Source organism: Helianthus annuus, chromosome 10 (assembly GCF_002127325.2).
Source record: "Helianthus annuus cultivar XRQ/B chromosome 10, HanXRQr2.0-SUNRISE, whole genome shotgun sequence".
Classification (NCBI taxonomy): Eukaryota; Viridiplantae; Streptophyta; class Magnoliopsida; order Asterales; family Asteraceae; genus Helianthus; species Helianthus annuus.
This window is the reverse complement of record NC_035442.2, coordinates 93494010-93507970: the sequence shown is the minus strand read 5'-3', so window position 1 is coordinate 93507970 and position 13961 is coordinate 93494010. Positions and strand designations below refer to the sequence as shown.

Sequence of the window (13961 nt, the reverse complement as noted above, 5' to 3'; positions counted from 1 at the left end):
CTGAGTACGTTTAAGCACCAATTAGCGTATAACTCTCCAGAAAGCAATGTAGAGTTTGAAATTGAACAAAAGTCAAAATATGAAAAATGTAAAACACAACCAAACAAACATTGGGATAAAATAACATTGTTTTATGGATAATTGAACTGTTCATAATGATTACAAGCACAAATGTCACATAAAATGCGAAACTTTTTATGGGCTCAGTCTTCTTTTAATAGTGGGAAAGCTAAGGTTGCTTGAAAATCTGTTTGCGTTCCTAAACATGAAGGGGGGCTGGGGATTCGTCGGATTGGTGATGTGAATAAAGCGCTCATGGCGTTTCATGTTTGGAGCATTGTTTCTAAGTGAAACTCTCTTTGGGTTGAATGGATCCATTCTTATTGGCTGAAAAGCCATACTTTTTGGGATTGCAAGGTTGTTACAAATTGCTGTTGGAGTTGGAGAAAACTCCTACAGCTACGATCTGTTTTTAGAAGATACATTTGGACCAGAATCGGTAATGGCAAGAGTGCCTCGGCCTGGTATGATAGTTGGTGTAATAGTGGGCCGCTATGTGAGTTCTTATCTCCGAGAGTTATTACCAGAGCTGGTTTTAATCTTCGTGACAGGGTTGAGAACATTTATGGTGATGGCATATGGCTTTACCAGAGGCTTGGAGAGACTTATACCCTGTCCTTAATCAAATTGATCTCGTACAAGTTAATCCGGATGTTAGCGATCAGGTTTTTTGGAAAGATGGTAATGATCTGAATGATTTCTCGTCTTCGGGAGTATGGAATTCGATCAGAACCAGGGAGGCCGATGTGGATTGGTTTAAGATTGTTTGGTTCTCTCAATGCATCCTGAGGCATGCTTTCTTAATGTGGCTTATCATGCGTGGTAAGCTCTTGACTCAAGATAAAATTTTACAATGGGATTTTGCGAGACGAAAAAACATGAATATGATGTGTTGCTTGTTATGTTATGCGGATGTTGATTCTCATGCCCATCTCTTCTATGAGTGCAAATTTTCATCCCAAGTTTGGTGTTCGGTCAGAAATAAAGGGGGGATGGCTTTAGTGGATTCTAAATGGGATACTATTGTTGCTTGGCTTTCGTCTCGGGCCAGTTCAAAGTCTGCCATCAATTTTGTTAGTAGAATAGTTGTTGCGGCGACGGCATACATAGTTTGGCAGGAACGGAACGCTAGACTTTTCAAGAATCATGCGAAACCACCAGATGTGTTATGTGAGATAATTCTAGCTACTGTTCGCTACAAGTTAATGGGTATGAAGTTGAAAGACACGGTTAGAGTAAGGAGCTTGCTGGATGATTGGGGGATTCATGGAGATAGCGTCATCGACAATGGCGGTTGATTAGAGACTATTTGTTTTGTTTTTTCTAGATGTTTGTCTAGTTGGTCTACTTTGGTGGTGTTTTTTTCTTGTTTTCTCCTTTGTTTCACATTCACAGGGGTTTGTCCTGTGTTTGAACTAGTGGGGGCATTTCCTCACTACTTGTTTTGTTTTGGTTGTGAATATATAGAAGGAAAAATTACATTTTTCGTCCTTTATGTTTGTAGTGGGTTGCAATGGATGACCTTTAACTTTAATAATTACAGTCACAGTCCTTTATTTGCAAAACCTGTTACAGCTTAGGTCCTTTAACCCTAACCTGGTTAAAACTTTCAATTAAGTAAGGTCATGTACAACCCATGTGAGGGCAAAACAGTCATTTAATAAGAAAAAAGAATGCCAAAAACCTAAACCATCATCTTCCTGTACTCTCTCTCCTCTGTAATCTCTCTCTCTCTCCTCTGTAATCGACTTATTAAACCAAAGATGAAGATTCTCATCCACACAAGCCAATATGATATACCATAAATCAATTGATAAATTTAAACAACAGGTTTATTCGGAAAATCAATTGCACAAGAACTCAACACACCCAAATACCCCAATTGGCCCAAGTCCACCACAACTGCAGAATTGCTGTCTTAAAAGCAATTTCACAAGAAGTCAGCACACCCAAATCCATTTCCATTATGATTTCAAGATTTGAAAAAGCAACTGACAAATTCCAAATTTGACCCTTTTACGACACAGTTTGTACTCGTAGAAGCATCGTCTTGAAATCATAAGGTACAAAATTATGCCAGCCAAAAGGCGGACCGAAACTGAGTATTATTAATCGTCCTCTACTTTTAATCAATCCGAACAGGATCATCGGGGTGTGTAAAGGACAGTTTTTAGATCTGCAAAATATTGAAACGAGTCATCTTCTGGTACGCCTGCTTCTTCTTAATCCTCTTGAGGGTGATTTTAAAGAAGCGCCAGGGCTCTGCTGTTCTTCATAATCACTTGCATCCTCTGACCTCCACCTGGGCCCACCATTCACATTTGCTTGCACAGGAAGCATTTCATCTTTGTTACTGAGGATCATACACAGATCAGTAATAGTGATTATACATCCACGTTATGTGGTTCCTTTTCCGGTGATATTTACGGGTGGAATTTACCCACTGTTTTGGGAGCCGGTTGTGTCAATCGGAGCTTTTAATCTTCCGTCTTATGATATAGATTTGACTCTATTTTTGGGGCTTCTTTTGGATGACAAGAATTATTTGATCGAGATTCAGATTGAGGATGTTATATCATTCTGGCTTGGGGATGTGAATCTTCATCTTTGGTTTGATAAGTTGAATGTAGAGAGAGAGAGAGAGAGAGAGAGTGTACAGGAAGATGATAATGGTGGTTTAGATTTTTGACATTGTTTTTTTTATTAAATGACTGTTTTACCCTCACATGGGTTGCTAATGACCTTATTTAACTGAAAGTTTTAACCAGGTTAGAGTCAAAGGACCTAAGTTGTAACAGGTTTTGAAAATAAAGGACTGTGATTGTAATTATTAAAGTTAAAGGTCATCCATTGCAACCCGCTACAAACATAAAGGACGAAAAGTGTAATTTACCCTATATAGAATTACCGGTGTAACACTTTACCCAAAAAAAATATCTCATATTCTTGTGAACATGTTGATGTGCATGATGTTTTGAAGATGGATTTGGAGGTGGAACTCATATGGATGATGTGTTAAAGAGAAGATGGAATTGGAGAAGGAACACGAGATACTCTAGCATATAGAGATGAAATATCATATGATAACATTCAAGTACTTTTAATTATACCAATTTATAGGGCACTTGTACGTGATGGTGGGAAGCGATACATGCTACTTACTACAAATTTGTTAGAGAATTTTCACAATGTACTTAAAGATCTCATTTTTTTTTACCAATCACAACATGTGTTCAATTTACATTTAATATATTAGTTCATTGTTTTGATGTGAGGCGTCCTATGGGAACTAGTGCTCAAGATAAAAGAATTTTAACAATAATGTACTTGAAGATGTTTGTTTTTTTACCAATCACAATATGTGTTCAACTTATAGTTAATAGATTGGTTCATTGTTTTGATGTGAGACGTCCTATGGGATCTAGCGGTCAACTAAAAAAGAATGGACACTAAAGAATAGAAAAAAAGACGACATATATGGAATTTGAAGGCAACTTGGTCATAATCAATATTATGCACAAGTAACCATACTACCATTTAATCATATTGTGCTACCTCATTTAAACTAACTCATCAACCCAATTGTACCCATAAGGGAGTGGGCACTCTCCTAGCTCAACACACAACTACCATCTAATCAATGGCGTAGAGAGCCGACAACCACTGTAACTCGTAATGGCTTAATCTTAGGTTGTGTAATTCGCAAATCTTGAAATTCACTGGTACCCATAGTGCTTGCAACAATGTACTCACCCAACCCACTACAACTCGTCTCATGGCTCCTAGTTAGACACCCCTCCTCCCTAAGTGGGCTGAGTTTCTTTGAAGGTGTTCTATTTTTGTGTATGAGACCACTAGTAGATCAACTTTATTTGACATTTTTTATTTTTGTCATCAAGGCTATCAAGTTATAAGGGTGGTCAGTATCGTTGCGGTGAACTCTTCAGGGATTGATATTCATCGATTGGTGATCGGTTGCCGGCTATAATTCGGTGAGCGGGGAAGGGGTAAATCGGTGTATACTCACCGATGAAATTTGACGAAACTGAGACTTTTTTTTTACTGTTGCACAATTTTTTTGACCATTTATAAATTTTTGACCGTTGGAAAAAAAAAATTATTTAACCCACATTTTTTAATCATTTTTAACACACCACTCTTTCTAAACATCTCTCTTTCTACACCCACAAACACCATGGATGAACAAAACAAAGGTGAACCCAAGAAAAAAGGTTCCACTAGCCGAGGACCAGATTCAAGAAAAAAAGTTTCGCAAACGAGACAAGGTGATTCTAGAGGTCCGAGTGCACCGGTTCAAACCTCCTACGGATATTCACCAACCTCTCAACCTCAATTTTTTACCCCAACCTTCAATACGGGTACACCGGGAACCGAGTTCACTAGCGATACAGGTACACCAGGAACTGAGTTCACTAGCGATATACCCGACATAAACGTAGACCCCTCACCAACAAGACCAAAAAAGAAAGAAAAGAGGCCCACACCATCACCAACCGATAGCAAAACGCCTTTGACCGAGAAGCTCGCACAATACACTCTTATGAAAGAAGAAAAAAAGCACGGGCGATAGAGTTGTCGAATAAAAAAAAAGAAACGCGAGGAAGACACCATAGCGTTAGTAGCGGAACAACGCAAGGCGATGAAACTACTTTATTATGATCGGGATTTGGAGACGTTTACTAAGCCACATGACCATGCTTCATCCGAGATGTTGCCGCTTATTCTAGCGCGAAAACGGGATATCGCAAAAAAATATAATTGGCCATGCAATTTCTAAATTCTAGGTTTATTATGGTTTACTTTTCTAGTTTAAGTATGTAATGTGTTTTTTAATTAAAAGTACTTTTATTTAGTTTAAAATATGTTTTATTTTTTTATGCATAGTTTTCAAGAAATAAAAAAATATATAATTCAAACACCCTAATAGTGATTAACCATTGCCCAGTGATGAATGCAAAATAAGGAGTAAAATGAGAACTTGACTTGACATGATATTATTGGATAGAGAATAACTCAAACACCCTAAAGTGACTGAACAACTCCCTCCACCCTAATTTTCTTGTAACTTTTTTGTTGCCTTCTGTTTTATTTTTTAGAATTTATTTGATTTTTAAATTGTATTTGAATTGGATTGATTAAAAAGGAAAAGAAAATAATTAAAAGAGGAAAATTGCAATATACCCCTTTTTTTAAGTTTCAACAAAATTTCAGACGTAACTAATGAAATTACAACGGGTATCGTTTATGTTTTAATTTTTTTACATCAAATGTCTTTTATGTCTTATTTTTTTTAAGCGGATGTCTTTTATATTTGTAATCTTTTTAGGAGAAAATGAAACCGCTTATAAATAAATTAAAACATAAAGGACATATGCTATAATTTTATTAGTTAAAGAACAACATCTAAATTTTTTTGAAACTTAAAGGATGTGAAATACAATTTACCCTAATTATAATAAATTAGTTAGAAAAAAGTATAATGAATATATTGAGGGATTACATTAAAGAAAATAAAAGGTTGACTTAATAAAAAATTTAAAGTTTAATAGATTAATTAATTATAAAAAAACCTCGTGTATAATATTTAGAAAACGAATGACAAAAAACTAGATGATTGCATCTCTCATTAGACCATCCGTAGTCGTCGTTGTTATCTGACGTTTTCTCTCCCCAAACACGTCCAAAAACGCCAAACACCCCACCCCTGCCGGCGTGTTTCGGCGTTTTTTTGAAAAAAAAAACCCTTCGCGTGTTTTGAATCACGCTTTGAACATTTTGAGTTGGCCAATAACATTTAATCTTCTTTTTTTTAGTCCAATAGCTTTTTTTGTTGGTTTTTTATTTTTATTTAATTTTTTACACCCTATTAACATAATGCCCACATCCACACTACTTCCATTTTAGAAAAACGCCCAGTAATGCCCCTTTCTGACTGTATTGCCACATGACAGAAAACGCCTAAGGGTGAGGAAGCATTATTCACCCAAACCACTACACATGTTCTTAAAATTTGTGAAGTTTGAATATTTCGTTTTATGATGACTTGGAAACATAATAAGGGTGGAGGGTATAGTCAATCAACCTAGGGTGTTTGAGTGAAATCCTACCTAATAATATTATGCCATGTTAACTCCCCATTTTACACTCAATCACTAGGTATAGTCAAACACCCCTCAATTAAAAAAAAAAATTGATTGGTCTCTCCTCTCTCTCTCTCTCCTCTCTCCTCTCCTCTCAATCACACTCAATCCAATTCGGTGAACAATCACCGATTTTTATTGCCTCTCTCTTGGTCACCACTCACCTTCAAACCCACGGTATAGTCACCGCTCGGTGATATCCGTTCCCCGCACATGTCCCCGAGCCCTATACCCTCCACCCTAATGATTTTTTTGTTTTACAACCGTTAAGGTCTCAATATATTTGACACTTTGCATATATTGCTACCCCATGAATGGTTTTTCTAATGATGTGTGACAAAACAGCTACCAAATGGTAAATACATCCACAAACTTAATAACCCTGTGCACCTTATTAGACTAGCAAGCACAACCCCCCCCCCCCCCGGGTTGTCCCCGTCGCAGACGTCGAGCCCTAGACAGGCAAGACGGGCCAAATTTGAATACCCAACCTCTCTCACTTTTTGATACATTTCTTCAAAATTATATAAAGTTTTAGCCATAGATCCATACAATCAAAACAACCCGAACCCAACACAAACCCAAAAATTTTCTCGGTACCCGGCTACTATCCAACGATCGATCCAAGTTGGTCGGCGTCACAATTTTTCGGGTTTTCGACAAAGCCCCGATGCTTTTACTTAAATGAACCAAATGCAATTGATGCAGCAAATGTTAATGTGAAACCTGTTTAACTCGCAATTTCAATCGCAACCGCAACCTTCACAATCATTGCCACCAGTAGGATCGTCTCAACCCGTAGAAGATAAGGTTGAAAAATTTGTGCCAGAGACGGAACCCCAAACCTCCAAACGAAAAAAGGGAAGCAAATGGTGCGTCTAGCCGTTGATCAAACTTCGAAACCAAAAGCGCAACCTTGGTCAAAAATCGAGGAGGAGGCATTAGCTAAGGTGCGGATTAGTAGGTCAAAATGACCAATTGTTGGTATGCAAAAATATATAAATTTTTAACTTTTTAATATTATGTTGTCAAAATTAACATATAAACTTTATTACATTTTTAGAATATAGGAAACAATCAAAGAGGCAATGGTTTTTGGAAGGAAATGCTAGCAAAATTTCTTTCAATTATGGAACAAGGTCCGTATCGAGATATCGATTCCGTCTCTTCCAAGTGGCGAAAGATGCATCCTGTCGTCAACCATTTTGTGGGTATTATAACAATTTATATACTAATCGTCCAAGTGGGTGGAGTGACGAAAGCGTCTTTAAAAAGGTGATGCGTAGATACGAAGATAATGATAGGTAGGTTTTCCCACACGTCCGTGCATGGGAAGTTATGAAGAACAATAAGAAGTGGGTGTTGGTTCCAAACGAGGTTGCAACTGCTAAACGGACCAAAATCTCAGAGACTGGAAGTTACAGTGTGGGGGGCTCGGACGTACGGTGTCAGATAAATATAAATGACGAGCCTAAATTTGACGAGGAAGAGAATGTAGTTCGAGAGGAGGTACGTCCCACTGGAAGGGACAAAGCCAGAAGGGCATGGCTACAAAAAAAAGCCTCATTAGGGGGCAGTTCAAAAATGGACGAGTTGGTGGCCAATTTCAAAGTATACACCGAGGTCACAGCTGAAAAGGTAAAAGTGACGAACGGGTAAGGTTGAAGCAAGAGGCGGCAGAAATAGAGGAATGGAAGATAATGACAACCAATATTAGAAACGTTCCTGAAGAAGACCGTCACATTTTGCGTAAAATGAAATTCTTAGGGGTTTTTTTAGCAATCTAGTATTCTTTTAAGTTAAGGTTTTTTTTTTTTTAAGTGATGTAATGTTTTTTGAGTTATTTAATGTTTTATTTTATAAGTTATGTAATATTTAAAAAGATGATCTAACTTTAAAAAAAAAAAAAAAAAACTAAATAAGGGAGGGAGGGTCATTCTCCACACCCTTGATCATCCTTAAAGGAACATCCTTCTTGCATGGTGACGTGACGAGTGACATAAAGGACCATTGTTTGAGGCTGAGGCTCCTCCAAACCCCATACTCTTATTATTAACGCTATTATAATAAACATTTTAATGAATGAAAAAAGGGCATTTTGAGAAATTCAAAAGCTGAGTTTCTAGATTTTTAGTATATCTAGTGTCACATCTCATCTAAAACATTTTAATAAATGAAAAATGGCATCTTAAGAAATTCAAAAGCTGAGTTTCTAGATTTTCAGTATATTCTCTCTCATCTAGCGTCACATCTCATCTAAATGGGACAAAATGTGATCCATCTTATTATGCACTTAGGCAACCAGGTATATTCTAATATCCATAAGTGTTAATCTTAGTTGACATTCGTTAACACCTGTCATACCATTCCTGAAGGGTGTTAAGGGGCATTAAAAGCTTCACGTGTTAAGAAGTTAACTGGGGGAGCGTTCAAAGCAGTACTACCAATGGTCGGATATTGGGCTCCCCACTCCGATGGAAACCTAAATCTCTTGCAAAGATTATGAAACTCTTCTTCTTTCCAGTTTATAACGGCACGATCCGGCCCCTGTGGGTCTTTCAGCTTCAATTGCCTTTTCCTAGAGCCTCCCGGCTTAGTAGAAGTAGACATATTGGAATACACAAATGTTGATTCGGAGAAGGAAGAAAGAATAAAGATAATGACGAAGAGAGAAATTTGAAAGAGAAGTTGTGAAAGATAAGGAAACCGTTAACTTCTAATATACCCACCGCATTAAATGCGATGGGGAAACGAACCGTCAAGAGGAGAAAAAGCAACCAACCAGGAGGCGACACGTCAGGAGAGAGAACTAAAACGCCGCCTATTTAGGGCGCGTGGCCGCCACGCGCCTGGCACATACAAAAAACTTGCTTGACACACCTGACATGCCCCCTTCAAAAGCAATTGTTCCTCCTTGATAAGACAACCATCTCAGACGGCAGAACGTCAGTCTGGTGTCAGAGGTCAAATCCCACCAAACATGGAAACCTACAAAAGGAACTTCTCCTTGAAGAATTCTTAATGAAGACTCCCATACATGTACGCCAAAATCCACGCGCTTGTTTGGCTCAATTCTGTACGCCAAATCCACGCTTTTTTTGGCTCAATTCTATGCGCCAAAACCACGCGCTTTTTTGGCTCAATTTTGTACGCCAAATCAACGCGCTTTTGTGGCTCAATTCTGTACGCCAAATCCACGCATTTTTTTGGCTCAATTCTGTAATCCGAATCCATGCGCTTTTTTTGGCTCAATTCTGCAAGCCAAATCCACGCGCCTTTTTGGCTCAATTCTGTACGCCAAAATCCACGCCCTTTGTTGGCTCAATCATGTAAGCCAAAATCCATGCGCCTTTTTGGCTCACTTTCGTACGCCGAAGCCCATGCACTTTTCTAGCTCATTTCCGTACGCCATCTACATGTGCGACTTTGGCTCAATCCTACACGCCAAACCCACGCACCTCCTGGCTTAAATAACAACTGCTAAAGCACAATCTCAATTTTTCTGAGTCCAGAATCTCTCCCAGTTGATAAACTCACTTGGAAGCCACACTGGACTAGGGGGACTTGAAGAGGTATAGTCCTTAATCAAGTGCACACATGTCACGGGGACCACACCACTTTCCAAGCTGGCGTCCACATCACACGAGTGCATCTAGAAGGTTCTGGAACCTTCTAGAAGAAATGGCCTGGTGATAAGAAGCATGCTCCTACAGACAAAAAGGACAACATGTGGCACCAATAGATGGATGCCAGCAGCGATTGCAAGATCCTTGGAGGACAGGCCGACAGCCGGTACAAGCAGGCGCCCAGCTGGAACGAATGGCCACGCGCCACGTCACCTCTGGGACTGAGGATGCCAGAGGGGACATAAAGGATATTCCCCCTAGTCGGACAGCTGGCGAGCACTGGCTAGCTGGCAGGCCTCCTCCTCCTCCTTCATTTTCCGGCTATAAATAGAGGACTTCACCTCCAGGTTTAAGGATCCGTTTTCTCACTCTCTTACTCTTAACACACACTTATCCTCAGAACAATACTTATTCTTACGCCTGAGGGTGGTCACAAGGAGAACCGAGAACCCCCATATTCCCCTCCTTGTGGCGAGTCACCGGTGTTGTTGTTTTGAAGGATACTCCCTGAAAGATCAGCTTAACGACGAGTGAAGAAAAGAGATTAAACCTTCACGAGACGACCAGCTGGGATAACCTAGTGTTAACCAGTGTTTCATCACAACTATTGTTTGTGATGAACTCCAACCTTGACCTAATGCCTAATTCTCATCGATTAATTAGGTAGTTAGGTCCACATGATCTCCCTCGAGAAGAACTCGGGAAATTTAGGCATGTGTTTACCTCGTGGAAAAAAAAAACTTTTTTTAACTGCATCTCCTCTCGCTCTCTCATAACCCATCCAACAAATCCATTGACTTCTTAACGTTCGCGATCTTGAGTTCATGTATCGTGATCTAGTGTGCAGGGTCTTCTTTCCCGAAGGTGCTTCTAGGGAGGTACAGGCGTTTACCCTTATTGATACTAAATCCAAATGTATAACGTTAGTTTTACTAAATCACCTTAACTTATTAAACAATAAGAAGGATAACGGATATATCAAAATTCACTCTTAACAAATTCTAGACCGATTAAGACTTCTAATTATGTACATATATTTTTTTTTTTTTCTTTTACAATATGTGCACCATCCTCACAAAATTTAACTTATCTCTCTCTTTCTCTCTTTTTTTTTATGAAATAAGTTTATCCATGTTTTTTAACTGCTAATGAATAAAATCCGGTTACTGTTGGTCTCTAACTAGAAAAGTAAATGTTTGAGCTTGCGAAGCTTCTGGTCCTGAAAAAAAAGGGAAAGAGATCTCAACCTGGGATAACCTAATGGCAAAAAGCGACTCCTTACATCCAAGTTCAAACCCATAATCTGTAGTTTCATGGAAAACTCATCATCCAAAAACCCACTACCGTAAAAACCAGTTGGGATGAGATGCGAACTTACCGGCTGTAGCCTTTAACCCTAAATCTTCACTTTTCTCCAATGCCAGTTTAGCTGCAGCTCATGTCTCATAGGCTGTTTATCCACATTGTTCCGAACATACTAAAAACTTAAATAACTTGGTAAACATATAACATGGGGAATGATCCACTAAAAAGTGGATTTTGCCTAAGTAGCCTAAGAAGGATTGTGATGATGACATGTGACACTCCTAATAAGTAGGAATGAGCGGCATTTTGGTTCTTATAAATAGGAGTGAAAATAACATATGGCACCCCTTTTGTTTTTTAAAAATACAACAAAAAAATCTAGTACAAAAAATCTAGCACAAAAAATCTAGTACAAACAAATATAGTACAAAAAATATAGTACAAAAAAATATAGCACAAAAAAATCTAGTACAAAAAAATATAGCACAAAAAATCTAGTACAAAAAAAATATAGCACGAAAAAATTCATCAAAAAATGTAGTACAAAAAATTCCATCACAAAAAATTGAGAAAAAAAATTAAGACAAAAAAATTCAGCACAAAAATATAGTAAAAAATCCATCACAAAGAAATGTTATACAACATAGAAATACAACACATTTTAGTGAGTTTTTTTAGTATTCATATTTTATATAGCAATATGGTACTCAAATTAAAGATAGAAAGACGCTCGATTTTACGATGAAATTTTTATGAAAAAATAATGTCGTATAAAAAGTTATGAACGTTTCAAAAATGAGGGTAAAATACGTATGTGCCTTGCATGTGTAGAGAGAAAGTCAATAAATATGATTTTTCTCAAAATGCCCTTGCACTCATCTTTTCTCCTACACTTTCATTTTAACCATTGATTTAAAAAATAAATGATTAATATTGTTTCTCATCCTACTTAAGCAAAATAAACTTTTTATTTAATCCTACATTGCTGTCTAATTTTGCTAAAATTCTAACCATAAAACTAAAAAAACATACATTGCTGTTTAATTTTGCTAAAATTCTAACCATAAAATAAAGTAATAAACAATGATTAATCAAAACGAAATTGATATCAAATAAACAATTTAGAAATTGACTAAAAACCGATTTTGATTGTACAATGCCGCGTGGCCCCCTGGTCGGTGAGAAAGATAATGCTGTTTACTTCACCTTTTCCTCCTTTTTATTTTAAGTTTATAAAAATGTCCATAGTATATTAAAATATTCAAAGATTTCATTTGGAAAAGACAAAATCCAAAACTTTCAAAATCTTGATGGTTTATTGAACTCCTTTTAATTAATATGAAAACGATTGGTTTATTGAACTCCTTTAAATTGATATGAAAACGATTGTAAAAGTGATATGTGTCAAATTTTAGGTAAATCTAACATGTGTAGATTTTAAAACAGTAATCATAAATGAAATATATACAATACGTATTGTATCTAAAAAATATTTTTACATAATATTTTTTACTTTTCGTATGGTTGTAGTTTTTTTAGTCGTGATATATCATTCCAACCAATTAATAGGGCAAATTACTTTTAGTTTAATTAATTTACTATTTAGTTACTTTTTTCAAATACATATTTGAGTTAATTACATAGATAGGTTCTTTGATTTATAGTTAGTTTCGTCTTTAAGTACTAACTTTTTTTTATCAGGTTCAGCTTTCATAGTTTCAATTTTGAAACACTTCTAGGTACTAGGAGTTAACTTTTATGTTAAATTTCAGTAAAATGACTAAAATACCATTACATTTTAAAAGGACCATTTATATCATTACTCTATTTTTAATTCCAAAGACTATTTGTGTGATTGCCATAATTTTAATCATTAGAGCAAATACGTGATTAAGCTGATTAATTTTTCTAATAATTTTCGTTAACTTACAAAAGATTAAACGTGCAATTGTGTTTCATTTGTTTGGCATTCATATGTTGTTGAAAATAGAGTTATATTCGAAAAAGAATATTTCTTTTCAATCGTAATTGATAGCGAGAACCTGTATCATGATGAATTAAACTGATACTAACGAATTAAAGATTAAATATCGTTCTTTTACATGTAATTTTGAATATTATTAATGCCCTTGGCGTAAAATGTCGCGAACTTGCTGCTATAATGTAAATTTAATTAATTACTTTTTAACTATATTTTGTTGATTTCTCATTCTAAAATCCTCCTGATATATGAATTATGAACGGTATGAAGAACAATAAATCCAGATACTAATTCATGTTAATCGACTCTGACGCATAACTTTTCAGTTTTCAAATTAAATGAATCGATTTATGCAATGAAACGACAGGCGTGTTCGAATTCTAACATACTGAAAATACAAAATCATGAGCTAACATAAAGATCCAAACAGTTGAATACTAAACTCGAATATCAAATATTAATCAGTTTAATCGCGTATTCGTTCTAATAACTAGAGTAATGAAGCAAATGGTCCTTGAAATTAAAAATAGAGTAATGACTTAAATGGTCTTTTTATATTTTAGCCATTTACTGAAATTTAACATTAAAAGAATAAAATCAACTAACTTTGGTGTTAGTATCCAAAGGTGTTACGAAATTAAAACCATGAAACCTGAACCTATTAAAAATTAATACTTAATACCTAGTATTAATTTTTAATAGGTTCAGGTTTCATGGTTTTAATTTCGTAGTACAAATAGGAGTAGCCGTGCTACCCCTCAACCACGTCTCCGTAGTGTAAAAATACCCCTTAACTCCATTTCCGTAGTGTAAAAATATCTCTCAACT

General features: G+C 36.4%; 1 protein-coding gene across 1 annotated transcript; it reads left to right on the top strand.

The window, feature by feature from the left end:
- Positions 1 to 638: 638 nt before the first annotated feature.
- LOC110882384 lies at positions 639 to 1358 on the top strand. Its single transcript, XM_022130418.1, has one exon. The coding sequence runs from the start codon at positions 639 to 641 to the stop codon at positions 1356 to 1358; it is 720 nt and encodes a 239-aa protein (XP_021986110.1).
- Positions 1359 to 13961: the final 12603 nt, after the last annotated feature.

What these genes read in the sequence shown, in the direction of transcription:
- LOC110882384 (XM_022130418.1), top strand. Translation starts at nt 639, where the DNA reads ATGGCTTTACCAGAGGCTTGGAGAGACTTATACCCTGTCCTTAATCAA.